We start from the raw sequence: 22,661 nt of genomic DNA, 5'->3' as shown, positions 1-22,661 counted from the left end.
TAGCATTTGAAATGTAAATGAAGAAAATACCTAATTTTAAAATTTTGATAAAAAAAAAGATTTATAGCTATCTTTATAATAGGAATCTCCAATCTTGGATTGATTTCTAGACCAGTCCATGACTGAGTCAGAACAATTGGTCACATTGAAGGAAAGAGAAGAGTCATTATAACTCCTCCTCTTGATTAATTTTGACGTATTAGAGCATAACCATAACTTTTGGAAAGTAAAACCCAATTTTAAACAATCCATTCTCTTTAAAATCAATATCAAAAGCATCACTTTCACATTATGAAGTTTGGCTGCCAATTCTTATATATGAATGCATAACAGTACAACTTCTAATGCTACATTAAAGAGATATTGTTTTAAATCTTATCCCTTTTAAGTCTAATTTCTAGGATAAGAATTACATAAAATATTATCTTGTTGCATCCAACTCGACCAGCAAGGAAAACGCAACCACCGGTTCTTCTTAAAGCAGTTTACTCAGGCAGCTTCTCTTTTCAAATCCCCCGCGCCTCGGGGTACAAGCTTATCCACTCAAGCCACAACCATGCCTCAACCAATCACCACAGGTCACATCACCTCACCAGGCAGGCTTGCTCAGCCAATCAGGAATTAGGGGCGAGCTATCCACCAAATATGGGCTTGTTTACTGCCTGGCATAGATTTCCGTCCGGCTCCGGAATGGCTTCCCACATTATCCCAATTTAGAAATATCTTTAGAGGCCTGGTTTTCCTGGGCTGGTTCATACCATGTGTTGTTTAAAATGACTCCAACCCAGAGTTACCAGTTTTAAGCTAACTTTCTTGTTACCAATATTACACCTTTTAAATCATACCCAATAATTTATAAGCCAATACTCTATAACCAAGACATGCAGAGCATATTTATACCTTTAAGAACAGTCAGAAACCAAATGAAGTGGCTACACAAATCTTACAAATTTAGACCAATTGCCGGGCAGTGGTTGCACACGCCTTTGATCCCAGCACTTGGGAGGCAGAGGCAGGTAGATTTCTGAGTTCAAGGCCAGCCTGGTCTACAGAGTGAGTTCCAGGAGAGCCAGGGCTACACAGAGAAACCCTATCTCGAAAAAAACAAAACAAAACAAAACAATTTAGACCAATCAAAGAATTTTTACTTTTTCTAGCTATAATTTCAAGAAAAAGCACTTTGTCATTTGCTGAACCCCATAATCACAATTGAAGAGATTTTTCTAGGAAAAAACAGCTATGAGTTTATTTGCCTTAGAACTAAGGAGTTGTGGACTCCTTTTTAAAAGCAGCTTTTCAGCAGGGCCTCTCCTGCTGTGCTTGACTCTTGGCTAAGGGTGCAGGGCAACTTAAATCAGCCTCTGCTGTGCAAACTGAGGCTGAATCAAGAGGTGGATATGTTCCTCCTCCACTCTAGTCCTTAGTCTTCTGACACAATAAGCCAACGAATGCTGTTAGCTCCAAGGATGCCAGGTATCTTAAGGTTTCCATTGCTGTGAAGAGACCCCATGACCAAGGCAACTCTTATAAAGGACAACATTTAATTGGGGCTGGCTTACAGGTTCAAAGGCTCAGTCCATTGTCATCATAGTGGGAAGGATGACATCTCAATCCAAAGGCATCCAGGAGAAAACTGACATCCTCTGGCAACTAGGAGGAAGCTCTCTTCCTCAATGGGTAGAGCCTGAGCCTAGGAGGAGACCTCCAAAGCCCACCCCATGGTGACACACTTCCTCCAAGAAGGCCACACCTCCTAACAGTACCACTCCCTGTGGGCCAAGCATATTCAAACCACACCACACACACCACCCAAACTGAAGCTGTCATTTTACCTTCAGCTCACTCCATGAGGGATTTGGAACAGCAGCTGGCCAAAGTGGCCATGAAAGCTGCCTTAAAATCTTGCTGCTTCAGGGAGCTGTAGGGCAAACCTTTTGGTAATTTAAGTAGCCATCTTTAGAGACAGACAGTATCTGAGACACTGCATGTCTCTTTTGGCCTTTCAGTATTTTCCCAGGGCTTCATGGTTTCTCTTGGAGGTTCAACACTAGTAAGAGTAAAGCACACAATGTGTCAAGCAGTTCAACGTGTTGAACTTGCAGAGATCAGAGGACTGCCTAGACTCTAGTGGGAACTTAGTTCCACAAAAGCTTATGTCATTGACTGCGACAGATCTGATTGGCTGAGGGTTGGACTTCCAGAGATTTCTCAAGGCAGCTATTTCCCAAAGTTTGAGCCATGAAATTCTGGTTCCTGGGGGAAAACCAAGGGTCGATTGATGGGGAAGGAGTGCATCTAAGTGCAGGTGATTTCTGTGGCAGATGAGGTCCTGCGGAAGAGAGGATGGAGCATTGTGTTCCCCAAATCTCGTTTTCCAAGGACTCTTTATTTGTTGTTTCTTTGCTTTGTTTCTTCTTTTATGTTTCCCTGACATGGCGGGTTTCTCTTGAAACCTTCCTGTCTTAGCGATGAAGTACTGGGGATGTAGGAATGTGTTTATTATGCCTGGTTTATGTGTCTTTTTAAGAAACTTTATTGTTGTTTTTAGGCAAGGTGTCATGCATCAAAGCAGGCTTTAAACTTCAGATCATTAAGTCTCTAACTCCTAAATGCTGAGACTACAGGTGTACACAACGGTTATCAGACTTAGGGTTAGAGTCTATGTCCTGATAAGCCAGTTTCAGTCATCCCTCCTCATTAAGGTGATTAAAAGACACAGATTAATAGGAAAAAGAAAAAAAAGAGGAGATTTATTCACCTTGACTAGATTGGAAAAAAGGGTGCCTTAGTTTATGTTTTTATTGCTGCTATGAAACACCATGACCAAAAAGCAGATTGGGCAGGAAAGGGTGTATTATTTGGCTACACTTCCATATTGCTGCACATCATTGAAGGAATTCATACAGGGCAGGGCTTTGGAGGCAGTGGATGAGGCAGAGGCCATGAAGAGGTGTTGCTTACTGGTTTGTTCCTCATGGCTTGCTCAGCCTACTTTCTTATAGAACCCAAGACCACCAGCCCAGAGATGTCTCCACCCACAGTGGGATGGCCTCCCCCACCCCCCCATCACTAATCAAGAAAATGCCTCACAGCTGGAACTTAAGGAAGCATGACCTCACCGGGGTTCCCTCCAGTCAGATGCTTCTAGCTTGTGTCAAATTGGCATAGAACTATACAGCACAGGAATACACACGACCTAGAGAAGATTAGTGTCAACAACAATTCCATCTTATAGACTATCATCTTTGTAAAATGTTTCCTTAAGGTTTATATCATAGATTGCTTATGTAGATAACAGAGCCAAAGCAATGAGCACCATTACATAAAAGAATTATACAGGGGCTGGTGAGATGGCTCAGTTGTTAAGAGCGCCGACTGCTCTTCTTTGAACTTCCCGAGTTCAAATCCCAGCAACCACATGGTGGCCTACAGCCATCCGTAACGAAATCTGATGCCCTCTTCTGGAGTATCTGAGGACAGCTACAGTGTACTTACATATAATAAATAAATAAATCTTAAAAAAAAAGTTAGTTTAAAAAAATTATACAGCAGTCTTTTTAAATATGTGAAGCCAGTTTCTCCTATGAAAGTGAGATTCAGAACTTTTCTCACAGCAGGGCAAATGTTCAGCAGCACTGACTAAAATTTTAGACCTCTTACAGAGTAAGGAAGAGGGTCAGTTGCTAAAAATAGATCATGAGCAACTGCATCTTGTATATAATAAGAAATACTTACTTTGTCAGGGCAAGCAGATTTATACCAGGGTTTCAATCATCAAGGTTGTCCAGATGGAAGAATTAAGGTGCTGTTTAAGCTGACTATGAAACCCTTTCCACAGGGGTTGGGTAGGACTCCATAGGCTTACCATTATCCATTTTAAGCAGGTACCAGTCAGTTTCAGGAGTCAGTAGAGAACTACAGGAACTGAAGAAAAACATCAGGACTGTACAACAAAGTGCCTCCGTTGGTGCTTTAAAAGAGCAAACTTCAGTACAGTTTGTGGATGGGAGGCATTTTCTTCTCAGCTACCCTCCCTCATCCCCCACACCAACCCCACCCCACTCTGTCATTCTCCCATCCTGGGCACAACCACGGGGCTGCCTTGATTTCTCCACGCTTAGTTTAGGCTGGCTCAAAGCCAAGAGGAAACAGGACCCACTCATACCTGATGTGCCCACCGCTTGGGTTGACTGTGGCTGCAGCTGCTGCTGTTGTTTCCCCTGCAGCCAAATCTTAAACGAATCTGGAAACATTTTTTTTTAAACAAAATGTCAATTCCTCTCTTTTAGGTTAACTATAAAATGTTATTAAGAGCAGAATAATGGACTTCAGTTTGAAAATGCCATAAAATGGCATAAGGATGTAAGGCTGCAGACTGCCTTGTGATTTTCCCAGGTCTTCATCAAATAAATGCTTTACAAAGTACTAAATTATTTTAAAATAACCACCCATATTTTAAGAGCCAAAAACCAAAACAGTCTACTTTCACATCCTCATGATTCTGAACTGTTGATGACATAGTCAGTGGATGACTAGAAAGGAAAAACAGAATTTAAATATATTTTGGGTATCAACAGATGCTCACTTTGAATCCTTGAAAGATTAAATTACATCTAATATTTTAACCCACAAGTATTCTAAAATGTTGTTAAGAATAGTATAATATTTCTGTAACAATAACTAGATGAACTTCTCAATTGAGTGAAACCTTTTATATAGTTAAGCAAAATGAAAACTTAAAAAATTGGCTTGTTATCTCTAGTGAAATCTTCTAAGTCATACTTTGGAGATGAGAACACAAGACACAAACACAGAAACTCTTCCAAACCAGTCAACGGGGGGCAAAATACTAATATGTTATCCACCAGGGAAGAATGGTCGGACTGCAGACAGTGGGAAACAAAGGGAAAGCATTCACAGACTTTGGCTTTGCTCTGCTTTCCCTGGGCTGCTTTGAACCCAAGTGAGCAGTAACCAGACAGTGCGTTCAATGTCTCCTTATGATGAGATGTGTCTTTTAAAAGAGACTGGGTAAAGAGGAAGCGTAAACAACTGCTATCTCTTAGGCCTGTCCATTTTTTCATGTAAAGAGGAAAACTGATAAATTTAAGTTAAACTATAGACTCGTAAGGCAAGATAATGGGTGCAAGATAGTAGAGACATGCAGATTCTTCTAGGAGTGTTTTTCTTCTTTAAAAAATAGTGTCTTATTAAGTCCTCTTAGAGTTCCTTGTCTTTTTTACTTTTCTTTTGCTGTGATAAAGCACCATGGCCAAGACAGTTTGTAGAAGAAAGGGTTTATTTTTGGCATATGCCCTTGGATCCAGAGGGAAGAGTCCCATCCCAGTGGGGATGCATGGCATCAAGCACCATAGCACGGAGGCAGAAACAGCTGGGAGCTTGCCTCTTGAAATGCAGGAAACACAGAGATGGAACTGCAAATGGAGAGAGTCTTGAAACCTCTAAGCTCACCCCCACTGGCATACTTTCCTCTAGCCATACCACCCCACCTAAGCCTTGCCAAACAGGAACCCCCAACTGGAGCCAGGGACTTATGAGGGACAGCTCATTCAAACTTCTACATTCATCTAATAGCTTAACAAACAGTCCTGGCAGAAGAGAGAAAACAACATCATAATTTCCAATATACAATGTAGTTTCCTCTTGTTTTGAGACAGGTGGACCTGGAGCTGGCTAAAGCCAGGCATGATTTTGGAGTCACGATCCTCCAGTTTCCACCCTGGAATTACAGGCTTACATGACTCAACTCTCCCATTTTGGGCAGTGCTGGGAATCAAATCCAGAGCCTCTGGTAGAGTAGGCAGATCATCTATCCACGGCCAAGTTTCAAGTACAGAACACCCAGCATGGTCTACTGCAGCACCAAGGTTCCTAAGAGACAGGTTTCAATACAGGAAGGCAATAGAGTTATTTGAACAAAGGAACAAATGGAAGATATAGTCACATAAAGATGGAGAAGAGGGTGCTAATTCTCTATATTACTACAAAGGAATGGGGTTCTTTTTATAAATTAAAAAAATACAGAAAAGTAAAAGCAAGCCTCTAAACAGATTTAATGTTGAAATTGTCATATATGCTATATACAGATATATAGATACAGGTATATAGATATAATCTTCTTTTTTTTAAAAAGAAATTATTTTTCTTATTTTTTAGTGTGCATGAGTGTTCCGGATTTAAGCATGTCTGTGCACCATGTGCATGCTTGGTGCCTTCAGAGGCCAGAAGAAGACATTGGGTCCCCTGGAACTGGAGCTGCAGACAGCTGTGAGCCTCCATATGAGTACTGGGAATTCAATTCAGGTCCCCCAGGAGAATAGCCAATGCCCTTAACCACTGAGCCACCTCTCCAGCTCTGTGAACAAAAATTGTACTAGCATTTTCATCATGTTGCATTTGTCAGAGTTACATCATACTGCATGTATCACGAGAGTATGTTGTACATGAATATGAGAACTGAATTTAATAGTTCAATGGATGGAGACTAAGCCTAATATATTTTTGTGAATTACACTGTTTTGGTTTTGGTTTTGGTTTTTGAGACAGGGTTTCCCTGTGTAGCCCTGGCTATCCCGGAACTCAGTCTGTAGACCAGGTTGACCTCAAACTCAGAGATCCATCTGCCTCTTCCTCCTGAGTGCTGGGATTAAGGCATGTCATCACTGCCCATCTGAATGACACTGGTCTTACCTTAAATATTTTATAATGTAGATTTATGCCAACTTGTTAACTAGACAGGAGACACATTTTAGCAGGATTGGAGGCCATTAAAGATGGGCCTCATCTCCCATTTCCTGGCTAAGACACAAGAAAATAATGATGGAAATATAGATGGAAAGAGGACACAGGTATTATGGCTTGGTGGAGGTCTGAGGGAAAGCCAATGCCTCCATTACAGGGAGAGAAGCTCAGTTCCCTCTCAGGTCCTGGGTAGAAACATAACCTTTCAATCTGTTTTAAATATCATAACATAAATGTCCTCTGTCTTCCTGTGACCTCTTAGAGGTCTTCAGCATCTCAGCATCAAGTTTGTCCAATTTTCTTGAGTTCTAACTCATGACACACACTTTCTACCCCTCCTTTGGTAACAGGTTCAAATTCCAAGTTTCTGCTCTACATTCTGGGTGTTTTCTTTCTGGAGAGCCCTTCCTCCATCCAGCCCCATACAGATCTCTGTTACTGAGACCCACCCCTCCCTTTGGGGGAACTCTAATTCAAAAGGCTCTTTTTAAATCTCCTTTCTTCCCTCAGCAACCCAAATGTCTAGCCAGTCCCATTTCCCTGTTCTCAAACTCCATCAAAAGGACCTTGAGTTTTCTTCTAATTTTGTTTCCAGATTCTCCATACACGAGATTTAGCATCCACAAAAGGGAAGCCCAATTCCTGGACTCCTGGCAACATGTTAGATATTAAAATATTTAATTCTATAATATGATTTAGACATTAAAATACCTAATTCTATAATATTATTCACAGCAAATATATTATTTCTCAGCAGTATCACAATAGTAAAATTAACTCATTTTAATATTAATTATATACACATATTTTAATATATTTACACATATGTGTACATACATATATATTAGTACATACATATATTATATATTTTCATATATATATTTAAAATAGACCACCAGACAGAGTGGTAATGACATGATCCCAGCACTCAAGAGGCAGAGGCAGAGACAGAGCCAGGCAAATTTCTGTGAGTTTGGGGCCAGTCTGGGGTACATAGTGAGATCAATAAAATAAAAATAATAAAATAAAATAGACCAAGGTATAAAAATCATATAAAATATTTTCATATTCAGACTAATCCCCAAAATATTACATTTGTCTAGCAAAAGCAGTTTAGATATTTTTCTGACCACCTAATAAAGGCATATTTTAATAAATTAGTAATTCATTATATTTAAACTACTAATTTCTCTCTCTCTCTCTTGTCTGTGTAGCTCTGTCTGCCCTGGAACTTACTTTTTAGACAAGGCTGGCCTTGAGCTCACAAAGATCTGCTTGTCTCTGCTTCCTGAGTGCTGGCATTAAAGGAGTGCATCACCACACCTAGCCATTTTTCTCTTTTTTATTAGAATTAATGAAATATATTTTTAAAATCATACATAAAGGAAGCTAATATAGATTCTCAAAATTACTATTTGTAGAATTATATTTCCTATAATGTTCATTGACAATGAAATTAAAACATTTTTAAATGTGTCTACATACACACATGTGTGTATATACATGAGTGCAAATGTTTTTTGAAGTCATAAAGAGTCATAATATTCTCTTGAGTTGGAGTTGCAGGCCCTTGTGAGTTGCCTCATATGGGTACTGGGAACTGAACCTGAGTCCTCTGCAGGAGTAACAGGTGCTTTTAACCATGGATCCATCTCTCCAGCCTTTGAAAAAAGAACTTTAATAAGGACCCTTTACAAGCATGCATAACTATTATTTTATATCCTAACCTCAATAAAAATCTTATATGTATCACTAACACATGATTTGTTATAAGGACAAAGCATAGCAATAATCCAACAGAAGTGGGTTTGTTTGTGATACAAAGTCTTACCATGTAACTCACCAAGTATATGTAGGAAGCAGCTGATGCTGCCTGAAGTAATAAGATAGAAAAATGTCCTTGATGGGGACTGGAGATATGGCTCAGTGGTTAAGAGCACTAGTTGCTCTTTCAGAGGACCTGGGTTCAATTCCCAGCATCCACAGAGCAGCTCACAACTGTCTGTAACTCCAGTTCCAGGAGATCTGGCACCCTCACACAGACATACACGCAGGCAGAACACCAATGTGCATACAAATAAATCTTAAAAAAAAAAAAGTCCTTGAAATAATATGACTGGCGCAGCTGTTAGAACCTTCTAGTCTTTCCTCTCCATCCAAAGCCAACCATCTGCAGGTGGCAGCCATCCCAAATGTGTCTTTTGGTCCCTTCATAGTGTCTTTGGTTGTTACTAAATAGGTCACAGCCTGTTTCCCAACAACATAGTATCATTCACTTCTCAATGAGCCACGAACCAAATTTAATAGCCACAATCAGGAAAAAAAGAGAGATTTATTCAATGTGGCCACTTTAAGAAAAGGGACAAATAAACCCAGTGAGTCTCACCCAAGTCTGCCTTCAGGGGTCCTGCCGTTTAGAGTTAAGCAGATCCGAGAACTACGCATGTCTAAACAGGCCTAGTCAAGACCCCTTCCTGCATGTCTCTGACCCATCACTGATTTGGCTTCATTATCCCTCAAGGTTGTAAAGTTCTCTCTCTGGAGGAAGTTTTGCTTAGGCTGGCTCAGCTTTAGGTTTTCCCTGGCTAGGCGTGAGATTCCTAAGGGTACGCTAGTGTGAAGTTAACACACAGCTCTAAACTCAAAGGCAGTAAGAGATGATTTCTTTTAGAGCTAAAATATAAGTGACCATGGTCCTTGGAAAAGACCTGTAGCTTTTTCCAAATACATTGTTTCAACATGGAAATAGTTTCATGGAGTTTTTATGGTAGCAGAACAAAGAGTGCCACAAATCAAGGCACTTTTAAAATACATTTTTGGGGCTGAGCATGGCAGAGCATGCCTTTAATCCCAGCACTCAGAAGGCAGAGGCAGGTAGATCTCTTGAGAGTTCGAGGCCAGTCCAGTCTACAAATCAAATTCCAGGACAGCCAGGGCTACACAGAGAAACCCTGTCTCAAAAACAAAACAAACCAAAAAACACTGGTGGGAACAGAGAGGTACTTACAGGGAGATGGGGGATTTTAATAGGCCCCAGATCTTCTCTGATCTGATATCTTCCCTTTAAAACGTTATTTTTAGGTTTATTTATTTTATGTGTATGAGTGTTTTGTTTGCATGTGTGCATGTACCGTATGATTCATGGTGTCAGCAGATGTCAGAAGAGGGTGTCAAATCCCCAGGAACTGGAGTTGCAGGCAGTTGTAAGCTACTGTGTGGTATGTCCTGGCGGCTACGCTGCTGAGCCCCCTGTTCAGCCCTGAGATGGCAGTCTCTGGTGGAGACTAGGGTTGTGCTAAGTTAGTACATTCCCAAGGTTTTTAATCTGTTTGTCAGAATGTGAGGTCCAACACAGACATGGACAAGGCGCAGCTGTTTGGTAAGCTAAAGATCACCCAAGATAAATTGTAACTTAGCCCTGAAGCTGCAGCCTTTCAAATGTTGCCCAAACCTGGAGTTTAAGGCAGGAACCTTCACAGGCAGCATCTTTTCAGGAACCGTGGCTCACAGGTCCATGTTTCAATGGTCCGATAGCCAGAGCAAGGGACACGAATGTTTCTTTAGGAAATATTCATCCCTGTCAGGCTGATTCACTACCGTCCGTACCTGGTACATAATGTGCTGGGTTACTGTGTGTAATGCTGGGTCCAGGGCTCTGTGACCCTAGGTAACCACTCTCCCAGCTGAGCTACAGCCCCACTCCATGTATCTGTCTTTAATCTCACCATGAGGAAAACAGACCAGTGTTCCTTTCCAACTTGCCGTGCTCATTCCACCACGGAGACTCAGGAGCACTCCCAGAAATGAGTTTGGATAGCTCCAGGCTGGGGAACAGGTGTCTTGTGTGTGTGTGGGGGGGGGGGGTTGTGATCAAGCATAGCAAGAACACTATTGGAAGGCTACCTGTGACTTAAAATAGCAAAATGGCTTGATGGTGCCTATGGGTCTCCGATTTCCAGGTCAGTTTATCAAAACTGATTGTGTTTAGTAAAGGGAATCTGGGGGGACACCAAAGCCCCCTTCCCTTGGTGCCTTCCTGTATGTAGCAAAACCACCCTCGGGACCATGTGCCTGTGTAGCCTGGGCATGTTTTCCTCTCGGGCCCTGCTATTTCCTTCAAGGGGCTGCATGAAAGTTGCCATACTGGCCTGGGACATCCGTGGCTCTTTTGTGTCCCATACCAGCTGCGACCTGAATGTGTCCACCTCAGGTGCTGACTCAAGCACAGTATTTTTGGAAGTGTTTGAAAAGCACAGGAACACAGGCCTCCTTGTTCTCTGTGACACTAGAGAGCTTGGAACCTGAGACACTGTTGTCTGATTTGTTCATCATCATCATTACAGGGAGCCAGGAGGTCGCTGGTATATGTCGGCAGAGGGTATTTTTTTTTAAGGAACATGACTTGTGGGGTTGCCCTTAGTGAGCATGCTAGATTGTTGTTTCTCAGAGCTGTGTTTAGATGGGGGTCCCACGAGCATGTTTGCTAGAGGCGTGAGCTGTAGACTTTCCCCACAGACAGTGCAAATCCACGTATCATGGACCATCCAAACAGGATGGAACAGCAACAGAAAGCTCATTTTTAGTTTGCAGACACATTAACATTTCATGATGGTTAAAGGCAGAGCTGGATGGCGGGGCTTCATAGGTTACTCTGCCTTCGTCTTGCCTTGTGTTGGGAATTAAATGTATGTGTGGCTGTGGGATTCCGTCTCCTCAGCGCCTGGAGTTCTGAAAACCCCTGTGCATAGTCCAGCTGAGGAGATACTCCTGTAGGGATAATAAATCACAAAGGAGTTTACTTTAAGACAGTTTGTTAGTATACATACTTTTATCCTTTTTTAGAGATCAAAGTGAATTTGTATGTAAATGAGGACATGTTTTTCTGCATTTTATTCTATTCTATTTTGTTTGTTTGTTTGTTTCAAAACAGGTTTTCTCTGTATAGCCCTGGCTGTCCTGAAATTCCCTCTGTTAGACCAGGCTAGCCTCTAACTCCCAGAAATCAGCCTGCCTCTGCCTCTCAATTGCTAGGATTAAAGGCATGCACCAACAGCACCCTGTTATTTTTCTTTTAAATTAAATTACAGTTATATAATTTCCCTTTTCTTTTTCCTCCATCCAATCCCTCTCAGTCCCTCTCAAATTCGTTTTCTTTATTGTTATTATTTTATGTATAAAAACACATACATCTATAAATACACTCTACTGGTTTATTTAGCAATAGTTGTATGCATATTATTTCAGGGCCGACCACCTGGTGTGGGATAACCAATTAGGGCTCATCCCTGGGGAAGACTAATTCTCAGCTTTCCTTGGTTGTCTCCAGTTCTTTGTTTAAGGGTTGGCTCTCGTGGATTCCCCTTCCCTGTTTGCATGTTAAAAGACATTTTTCTTCCATTCTTTAGCAAGAGCTATATGAGCCCCAGCCTTCTCTGGGCAGACTCTTAAAATATCTGCAGTCAGCAGCCTCTTAAAAAGGAATGTTAATTGTTACCATGATGTCAAAGAGGCCCCAGGAGAAGGGCCTGGGCCAAACTCAGCCAGTCACTCTCTCAGTGGCTGAGTGCAAGATAGACAAGGCAGAAACACAGAGAACTTGGCCCTCTCCGTTCCCCCAAACAGCTCAGTCAGGAGGGCAGGCTGAGGCTCTGCAGCAAGGCTCTTACCAGCGGAGGACAATGGCCTTCCCGATGTTAGCACCAAAGTGAAAGGCAGATCCGTGGTGCTTCAGTTTCCTTGCCTTTGCCCTTAGCAAACCAGAATTGGGATGTCAGGAGTTTCAGAGGAGGACCCAGAGGGTCTGGCCCCCCACGGTCTGCCAGCGTTGGGCGGAGCCTGCTTAGCCACCATGGACAAAAAACTTAATGTGCTGACTGAGAAGGTCGACAGACTCTTGCATTTCCAAGAAGATGTCACAGAGAAGCTGCAGTGTGTGTGCCAAGGCATGGACCACCTGGAACAAGATCTGCATCGGCTGGAGGCCCCCCGGGAGTTGAGTCTGGCAGGGCCTGGCAGTACTCCCCCAACCACCGCTCAGGCCGCGTGGCCTGAGGTCCTGGAGCTGGTGAGGGCTGTGCGGCAGGAGGGTGCCCAGCATGGTGCCAGGCTCGAAGCCCTCTTCAAGATGGTGGTGGCTGTGGACAAGGCTATTACTTTAGTAGGGTCCACATTCCAGAATTCGAAGGTGGCTGATTTCATCATGCAAGGAACTGTGCCTGGGAGAAAAGGCAGTCTGGCCGATAGCCCCGAGGAGGTTGGTTCTGGATTCCCTGCCCTGGCTGGAGTGGTTTCCGGAGACCCTGATGGGGAACTGGGTCAGGAAATGGTTCCTAGGAGAGCTGGAGACAGTGTTTCCTTGTGTATTCTGTGTCTTGTTGTAGAGGAAATGAAAGATGGAAATTTAAAGACCATAGATGGATTTCCACATAGTCCAGTGATCCACATTCTCTTCAAAAACAAAAAGAATGAGGTGGTGGTCCAGTCAGAATGGATCCTTGGGCAACTCCAGGCAACCGAGACATGAGGGACAAACTAGCTGTGAGTGCTGAGGTCTGACCTCAGGGAGAGGAAGGAGAGGAGAAAGGGGGAATGGGGAGCGGTGCTGATTTAATGACTTGTAGAGCTGTCGGGTCAAGTGCTCGCTCTCTCTCTTTGCCCGAGGATTCTCATCGTTCTAACTTCTTTCCTCTATCTCCCTTTTCATTTTTTCCTTCTCCGGGCTAGAGAGCCTGAACCCAGTCTTGTATTTACTAAAGCTCCATCCTCAAGGCTTCTCTTCACGGGAGGCTGGGCACAGTGCGCTGGGTTTCCTAGTACTGCAGACAGCAGCAGCCTTTAGTAAGTACGTTCATGTAAGAACAGAAGGGGACAGACTACTAAAGGTGAAAATTATTTCTAACAACGTTTTTTAATTTATGCAAGTAAAGTAGGCATTGTCGTCTTCAGTCCTTCAAGTAGCTAGAAGAACGACGAACGGACTTTTTATATGCTTGTACCTCATCTGTTAATTCTCCAGTCGTTGTTTCCTCATCCTAGCAACCCCATAGCGTCATGTTGAAGGATCTTAGTGCCGTCAGTAAAGAGCCTTCTCCTTAGTTTTCCCGAGTGTGGGGAGTGAATTCTACCCCTCCTGGGGACATACTTACTTACAAAGCACGCTGTATTAGGAACTATACCGTACAATGTATCATGTACAAATCTCCAAGGCTGGAGGCAAATGTTACATTTCCTGTGTTGTCCTGGATACTGTGGGGTGAATGTGCCTTAAGGTGGGTTTTTTTTTAAGTGTTTTTGAAGTTTTAAATATTGAAATATTTAAAATACACATAAGACTCCATTTTTCATGCATCGGAATGAAAAGAAGAATGGAAGGGAATTTAAATGTTGGGTAATGGGCTTTTTAGAGGCAATTAGCGTTCTTATCCTTATGGGAGAGGATCAAGTTGGAATGAGTGGTATTGCTTAAAGGGGAACTTACCCAGCATGCACAAAGCCCATGTTTCAAACTCAACACTACAACAAACAAGCAAACAACAAGTAGACGGGGCTCTCTCAGAAACACAGCCTTGCTGCTGTTAGTATATCACCAAAGTAAACAATTTTGCTATTATTTGAACTTGTTATTCAATCATCCCTGAATGTCTTACATTTCTTAAAATTCTTACAGTTTCCTTATTAAATCAGGCACAAGTGAAGCAATTAGTGAAGCAATTATAAAGCTAATTCTTCTTTTAAATTCATAAAAAAAAAACCCCAAGAGATGACAGAAAGACATATCTTAAAGCTTTAACATCTTTTTTACTAATGGATGGAACATGGTTTAAAACCTTTTAGATTTTCAGTGAACTGCCTGTTCATGAACTTTCCTATTTTGTTTTACACCTTTCCCTTTTTTATTTATAAAAGGTATTTGTAGAATAATAGAATTAACTGCACTCTGTAACTATAGAAGCCTTTGAGAACAGTGGAAGTCATAGAACTGTCTTTTCATGTTTGCCACGGTGTATACATGAAGTGATGGTCAGTGCTGGTAGTCAGGACAATGCCTGTCTGCATTGCCCCGCTGTCTCTCCCTGGTCTTTTTGTTTAACTCTCGTTATCAGTGATTGTCTGCTGGTTTGGGTTCTATCTTTCAGTTAGAATGTCAAATTTTCACTGGATCATGACATGAAGTTTTTAACTTGTCAAGGATGAATGTGCAGTTCAGAGAACTCTGTGAACTGAGGCTCAGCCACGGGTCTTTAACATATTAGTACTGCTCAAATCTAGACTCCAGAGATATCTAGAGACCCCCTATTTGTCTCGTAAGAGAGTAGGAGTGTAGTAATATGTAGAACTGAACTACACCCTGACATTGTTAAATCTGGAAACTATGTCAGGGCTTGGTTACTTTCTTATATTACATTTTGGTGGTGATGCTGGGGATTGAACGCAGGGCTTCATGTATACAACACAGGTGGCCTGCCTTTGAACTATAGTCCCAGCACTGACCACTGCCTCATGTATACAAGACAGGTGTTCTGCCTTTGGACTATAGTCCGAGCATACCACCTACCACCTGCCTCATCTTCTAAAGTGCTCACTAACATTAATTTAGTTGTAATAATGAATTAGATTACCATAAGAAGCCAGCTGCCTTCATCTTTGGGCTCAATTGCAGGTGGGTCCAACATAGCCAGGCTTCAGGACATCAGCCCTCATAAATGGGTGGGCACAGAAACCATCCTGTACAGAAGAAAAGGAGGAAAAGGACAGATTGAGCCAACAGGGTCTGCCTCAGGACAGGCTGTACAAGTTGGCCTCTACTGACGGAGAAGTCTGTAGAAAAGCCTCTAATTTCCAAAACAGGAGTAGCAGGATAGATCCTGCAGAGGAAGGAAGAGTGTGCTGTCTGCTGCACAGGTCTGGGTCACACTGATGACGTGAGGATTATAACAGCTAGCATAGATTTTTTTTATGTGCTGGACACTGGGTTATGTGTGGTCCGTGTTATTAAAGAGCAAAACTGGGCTGGCAAGATGGCTCAGTAGGTAAAGATGACTACCCCCAAACCTCATGAACTGAATCTAATCTCTAGGACCAATATAACAGAAAGAAAGAACTTTATCCTCTGACCTCCACACGTGCACTGTGTCGTATGCACATATATGTACGAAGGAAGGGAGGGAGGGAGGGAGGGAGGGAGGGGAAGAGAGAAAGGGAGAGAAGGAGGGAAAGATGGAGTAAATTTCATGTCCTTGGGCTTAGGCGATGACTCAGTGAGTAATGATGCTTGCTGTAATATCTGAAAGCCTGAGTTTGACTCTGTGACCCACATAGTAGAAGGATGGAACCAATTCCTGCAAGTTGTCATGTGATCTCCATGGATGCGGCTCATGCCCTGGAGCCACAAAGGAGTGAGAAGGGAGCAGGACTGAGAGAGGCACAGGAAAAACAGGCAGGGGGACTTGGGAGAGGGGAGGACTTTGGAGAACTGCCCTGAAGGACAAAGGACTTAGGCCAGGGGTGGAAAAATAAAACTCAATCCTAAATCAACTCAGATCAACGATTCATGCTGTTATAGTTCTGGTTGAGACTGGCTTCCAAGGTCAAATCATGCTTGGGAGATGGGATGCCACAGTCATGGCTAACTTCTGCCTGGGAGCTGAGCAGCAGTGAGGCAGGAACCTGGCCTCTCAAATCAAACTCGCTTGTTTAAACTCTGCCTCCAACACCTGGCCAGCTCCTCAACTTCTTGCTTTCTCTTTGTAAATCAGGAGTCATCCCATTAGTTAATATTATCTGCCTTCAAGAGTGGACAGGAAGATTAGGGAACTAACCTGAAATATTTTGAAACGTGTGTCCAGCACACAAAAGGTACTCAACATCTATAGAGCGATTTTGAAACAGTGACCAGTGTCAAAGAGCCCCTGTGTAAGGCTGCTGACCACTGGTCCACAGGGATGCTCTGCTCCTTTTCTTTAAAACTAAAAAGTCTGCTAGAGACCAGGGCCTGATATACATATTCAAAGCCCTATACTGGTCCTGGTCACTCTGTGGCCAGGGAGCTCGCCAGAAAAGGTTTCTACCTATTGTTGGGGACCCCAGGAGTTTTGAACCTTTGACCAGTAGAGTCCCAAGTATGGCTCCCAGTGTTAAGTCAAAGCACAGCTCTGGTTAACAATTCCCTGGTCCCTTGTAGATATGACCAGCCACTAACAGGCCTCTTTATCCTGCCTCAGCCACTGAGCCCTTGTTGGAGAGCACAGAGATATTAAACAGCTGAAGATATATTTTATCTGCAGCAATTAAATGATTTTAATTGGTTTCCAACACTGAAAATTTAAAGCTTTGACTTAAAATTCTAGGGATCAGGGTGGCAGGATTCTATATTGTACATTTGTTGAACTGGTATGGGGGTGCACACCTTTAATCTCAGTAATCAGGAGGCAGAAGCAGGTGGATTTCTGTGTATCTGGTCTTTATAGAGTGCTCTGGACCAGTCAGGGATACTGAGTGAGACTCTGTCTCACAAAGAGTTTATAACTTATATGTATAATTTGTTATATACAAGTGATACTTTAATAAATTAATTTTTATTTAATTTTATGCCTTAATAAAATCTGATTAAAACAAAAAGTCTAAAATCTGATTAAACCAAAAACCAAAACGTTTCTTTTGGAAAACAAAGAAGATTTTGCAACTCTAGGCCCAAATGACAAAACTCAGCTGGAGGCGGTTGCTTAGCTCCTAAGCTGAAGTTAGCTATTGACTGTGGTGGTTCATAGATTTGACTTTGGAATCCAGTCTCAGCCAGAACTATAGCAGCATGAATAGTTGATCTAAGTTGATGTTTTAGGATTGAGGTTTTTTTTTGTTTTGTTTTGTTTTTTTCCATTCCTGGCCTAAGACCTTTGTACTCTAGTTCAGGAGACCCCAGCTCCCTAGCCATTCAGTGAGGCACTGGAAAGGTCATGGATTCTGGGTTTGAAACTAGACTCTTCCTACCTCAGTGTCTTTATCTCCAGAGTGGTATACTATGTGTTCCCTAACACTGCTGTGGGTCATATGAACTAACCTAACTATATTTAAGCATGCTGTAGGTGGTCCGCAGATGTTTGAAGTCTGAAAGACAGTGTTTTTATGTTTGGTTGTTTTATTTTGTTTTTTAGAACAAGGAGCAAGCAGAAGTTGCTGGAGTGAAGCGAAAGCATGTACTGAATACAGGAGGTGTGCAAGCTGACCCCTCTAGGCCGCTGCGGGAAGGCAAGTGGCTATACCGCTTACTTCTAACTGCAGAATAAAAGTACTAACCAAGCCACCTGTGGTGTGATTGTCTTAATTTTGTTTGGCTTTTTGAGACAGGGTCTCATGTAGTCCACACTGGTCTTGAACTCCACTGCGTAGCTGAGTTCAAACTCCACTTGAACTTCTGGTTTTCCTGCCTCCATCCCCAGAGTGATGGAATTAAGAGTTTAGCTAGACTGACTGGTCAGGGGGTTTTTGATCCCAGCACTCGATAGGCAGAGACAGACAGATGGATCTCTGAATTAAAGGCCCACATGGTCAACAGAGTGAGTTCCAGGACAGCCAGGGCTACAACAAAGATCCCTTCTCAAAAAAAAAAAAAAAAAAAAAAAAAAAAAAAAAAAAAAAAAAAAAAAAAAAACCAAAAGAACAAAACAAGAGTTTAGCTGGATTGCATTTTTTAAAAGTTAATTCTTTTTTTAAAACTTTACATGCTTGGCATGCTGGTACACACCTTTAATCCTGGCACACAGAAGGCAGAAGTAGGCAGATCTCTCAGGGCTACACAGTGAGATGCTATTTCAAGAAAACTAAATTCTTTTTTTTTTTAATAATATTTTTAGGGTTCTAAAGTCAAATTGACAAAATAAGGTCTGATAAGAGAAGTCTAGCTTCTGACCTTCTTTAAAGTCTTTACTTCTGATCATTTAAGATGCTTCCTGTGTGGTCCAGTCTACATAAACACATTATAAGTAGTTGTTTGTTTACACACATGTACACACTCACAAACATCCTTCCTTCTTTTCCCAGCGTGTATTGGTGTTTTGGCTGCATATGTCTGTGTGCCTTGAGGAGGCCAGAGAGGACATCAGATTTTCTGGGACTGGGATTATAGACAATTGTTAGGTGCTGGGTCTTGAACCTGAATTCTCTGGAAGAGCAGTCAGTGCTCTTAACTTCTGAGCCATCTCTCAAACTTCTGTTCTCTCATCGTAAAAATGGGTGTACAACACTCCATTGGGTGGGTGTTCCGTCGTCTGGACACGTTCCCGATGGCAGCGTGGGTTATGTCCAGTTTGGGGGTTTTATGCGTGTGGTACATGGGATGATTTACGTATATGCTTGCTCATCTTTTCCTTGTAATCGGTGTCTCCTAAAGAGTGTGTTTTCACCCAGCCTGTTATCTTGTAGAGAGCCAACAGGAGGACGTACCTGTGCGAACAGTGGAGGGGCTGCCTCTTATCATCAACACGTCACTGAAGGGAGCTGACCTAACCCAGGCAGGAGCCTCACTGAGGCAGGGAGTTGAAGTTCTTGACCCAGGCCAAGTACCCCTACCCACAGAAGCAGAATCCCGGCTTCCTGAGACAGCCAGTGAGAACACTGGAGCCACCCTGGAATTGTCCGTAGCAATCGACAGAATCAGTGAGGTCCTCACTAGCCTCAAGATGTCACAAGGTGCTGGTCAAGGAACCTCATCCAGCAAGCCTGACTGTTGGCTTTCAGAAGAGGCCATGAGGCTGAGTTCAGGGCCTCACCCTCAGCCCCTAGGGCCACTATCTCCAGACAGTAACACTCACAGTGGTGATGCACTTCCCAGGTAAGGATGTTCTTCTGTGTTGGGCTGTGGGTATAATTAACAGCATGGCCAATGGGCCAGTGGCACATGTTTGGTGACCATCACATAGAGAGAGCTTCATTGGATTCACAGGAGGAAGAGCTTATGTTTGGGATCCTGGGGCACTAGTGTCCACCTGCTGGTTATAAGAATTACCTAGGAATAGGGAGTGGGGATTAAAAAGAAACATCAGCCCAGAGACTCTGGTCCCTTTGGTCTGGTGCCATTGGTACCATTTGGTCTTCAGGTACCACTGGAGAGTTCTTGTTTTCCACTCCAGCATGTTCCAGCACTCCAGCGTTGGTGCCGCCCTCCGTGGGCATCACTTTATCCTCCCAGCATCCCCAGAATGTGAAGGTTGTCCTGTTGTTCTTCTGATGGTGAAATCCAGGCTCAGAGTCTCACCATAGGCAAAGCTGCGATCTGAGACCAGCTTACTAAATCCGTGTGCTCTGAATGTGGTAACTTGTTGTGGGTCCATCAAAACCCCCCCAGTGAGAAGGACTTTCCATCCCAATAGCAGCCCTGAGCTGAATTTCAGACACACCAGACCTAAAGCAGTTCTCAGGAAGTGAGGAGGTTACCACCTGCCCTTCCTCCCCTAGAATGTGGTTGTTTGTTTTTGTTTGTTTGTTTTTGTTTGTTTTTGAGAAAAGGAGATTGAAAATTAAGTGTCAGTTCTGATGAGAAGGGGCTGCTTCTATAGGTGTCCTGAGACCATATCTGATCTTGGCAGCACAAAGTTTATCATTAGTCTGCAATGCCTGTGGTAGGCATTCTGTGCTGTGGGTAAGAGACTTTAGACACCAAGCATGACATAGAGCTGCACGACACAGGGGTCACCTCCTACTCCACTAGAAGAGAACACCAGAGAGGCCTGCAATGTCCAATGGCCTTTCCTACTGACCACCTGGATAACCCTCCATCAATTGGCTTGTCACATTTTCTGGATCTCTTGCTCTGAGATAGGCTCAGGGTGATTTAGCTTAGATACCAACCTTCATCCCTCTACCATCGGTGATGAATATCTAGTTCCAAGCACTCTTGCCCAGTGTTTAATTTCATCAGGCTGCCACATCTCTCAGCTGCACTACCTGTGGTCAACCTCCATTCTTAAAGGCCTAGACCTCAGAGTGGGGCAGGGCTTTCAGCTGCTGGAGAAAAGCCCTGTGGTTTTTCTTTTTCCATTTTATTACAGATAAAGGACATATAACATAGAGTTTACTGCCTGTGCATGTATGTATATGTGTGTATATGAATGTGTGCATGTAGATGTGAGTATGTGTGTATGTATATGTATGTGTCTGTATGTATGTATATATGAATGTGAATATATATGTCTGTATGTGTATACATGTGTATAAGTGTTTATATGTGAATGTGTATATGTATGTGTTATATGTTTATATGTGTGCATGTGTGTGTATGTGGTGTATATGTTTGTATGTGTATGTGTGTATATGTGTGTATGTGTATATCTGTTTATCTGTGTATGTGTGCATATATATGTGTGTGTATATGTGCATATGTGTATGTATGTGGTGTATATGTTTGTATGTGTATGTGTGTGTACATGCATGTATATATGTGTATATGTGTGCATATGTGTGTATGCACGTATATGTATGTGTGTGTATGTGTGTATATGTGTATATATGTGTATATGTGTGCATATGTGTGTATGCACGTATATGTATGTGTGTGTATGTGTGTATATGTGTATATATGTGTATATGTGTATATATATACGTGTATGTGCGCGTGTGTGTGTATATATATATATATTTGTGCGTGTGTGTGTATGTGTGTGTGTAGCTGGGGATGGAGCCTTCCTCTACCACTAAAGCTCTGGGCATGGAAGGTGTGGGCCACTGACTTGTAATCTTAACCAGTTTTACTCACACAATAGTAGAGAAGTTAGGCTCAGCCCCAGGCCACTGTTTCTCTTACTGTCCCCACACAATACCTCAGCCTAGCAGGAGGAACTTCCAAAACAATAAACTCTTAGAAGTTCCACAGGCCAGGGAAAGCCTTTCACTTAGTGCTCTCTCAGAATGAACCCTCAAGGAACACAGGAGCACTTCATACATTCCTCTTCTCTCTCTCTCTCTCCCTCTCTTTCTTTCTCTCTCTTTCTCTGTCTCTCTCTCTTTTATTAATTTATTTATTCTTCTCTCATATATTATATCCCATCCACAGTTTCCTCTCCCACCTCTCTTCCAAGTCCCTCTCCCAGATCCACTTCTCTGTTTCCCTTCAGGAAAGAACAAGTCTTCCAGGAACATCAACCAGACATGGCATAACAAGTTACATAAGACTAGGAGGAGGAAAAGGATTCCCCAAAGCAGGCAAGAGTCAGAAACAGCCCCAGCTCCTACTGTTAGAATTCCCACAAGAACACCAAGCTACACAACTGTATAGCTGAATACAAACTGAATAGGTTTGGCTTCCATAGACTCATGTGTTTGAATGCTTGGTCCATAGGGAGTGACACTACTAGGAGGGGTGTCATTGTTAGAATAGGTGTGGCCTTGCTGGAGGAAATGTGTCATGGAGTAGGTGGGCTCTGAGGGCTCCTAGTGCTCAAGCTCTGCCCAGTACACAAGAGACAGTCTTCTGGCTGCCTTCAGACCAAGATGTAGAACTTGTATCTCCTTCTCCTGAACCATGTCTGCTTGGGCTCTGCCATGATGACAATGGACTGAACCTCTGAAACTGTAAGCCAGCCCCAATTAAATGTTGCCCTTTATAAGAGTTGCTTTGGTCATGGTGTCTCTTCACTGCAATAAAACCCCAACACAACAACAGTGCATGCCATACATGCAAAGGACCAGGTCAGACCCATGCAGGCTCCCTATTGTCAGTTCAGTCTCTGTGAGCCCTGGTTAATTGATTCTGTGGACCATGTTCTTGTGGTGCTCTTGACCCCATCTGGCTCCTATAATCCTTCCTTCCCTTCTTCTGTAGGAAAACCTATTGTTTGGCTGTGGATCTCCGCATCTCTGCTACCTTTCTTATATAGCCCAGGGCCATCTGTCTAGGGATAGTACTATCT

General features: G+C 42.7%; 1 protein-coding gene across 2 annotated transcripts in view; it reads left to right on the top strand.

Annotated features, from left to right (window-relative positions):
- The window catches only part of Mylk3 (myosin light chain kinase 3), a 61,590-nt gene that overhangs the window by 12,830 nt on the left and 26,099 nt on the right, over positions 1-22,661 (top strand). The window contains exons 1-3 of one of the 2 annotated variants that reach the window (XM_021170588.2): positions 12,312-13,015; positions 17,913-18,006; positions 19,180-19,588. In XM_021170588.2, the coding sequence (XP_021026247.1) occupies positions 12,530-13,015; positions 17,913-18,006; positions 19,180-19,588 (989 nt within the window). In that variant the 5' untranslated portion in view covers positions 12,312-12,529. Of the gene's footprint in view, positions 1-12,311; positions 13,016-17,912; positions 18,007-19,179; positions 19,589-22,661 lie in introns of those variants that run through there. The other variant, XM_029480863.1, reaches the window with a different exon arrangement.

Source organism: Mus caroli, chromosome 8, assembly GCF_900094665.2.
Source record: "Mus caroli chromosome 8, CAROLI_EIJ_v1.1, whole genome shotgun sequence".
Taxonomy (NCBI): domain Eukaryota; kingdom Metazoa; phylum Chordata; class Mammalia; order Rodentia; family Muridae; genus Mus; species Mus caroli.
Note: the sequence above shows the minus strand (reverse complement) of the source record. Positions and strands in the feature narration are given on the sequence as shown.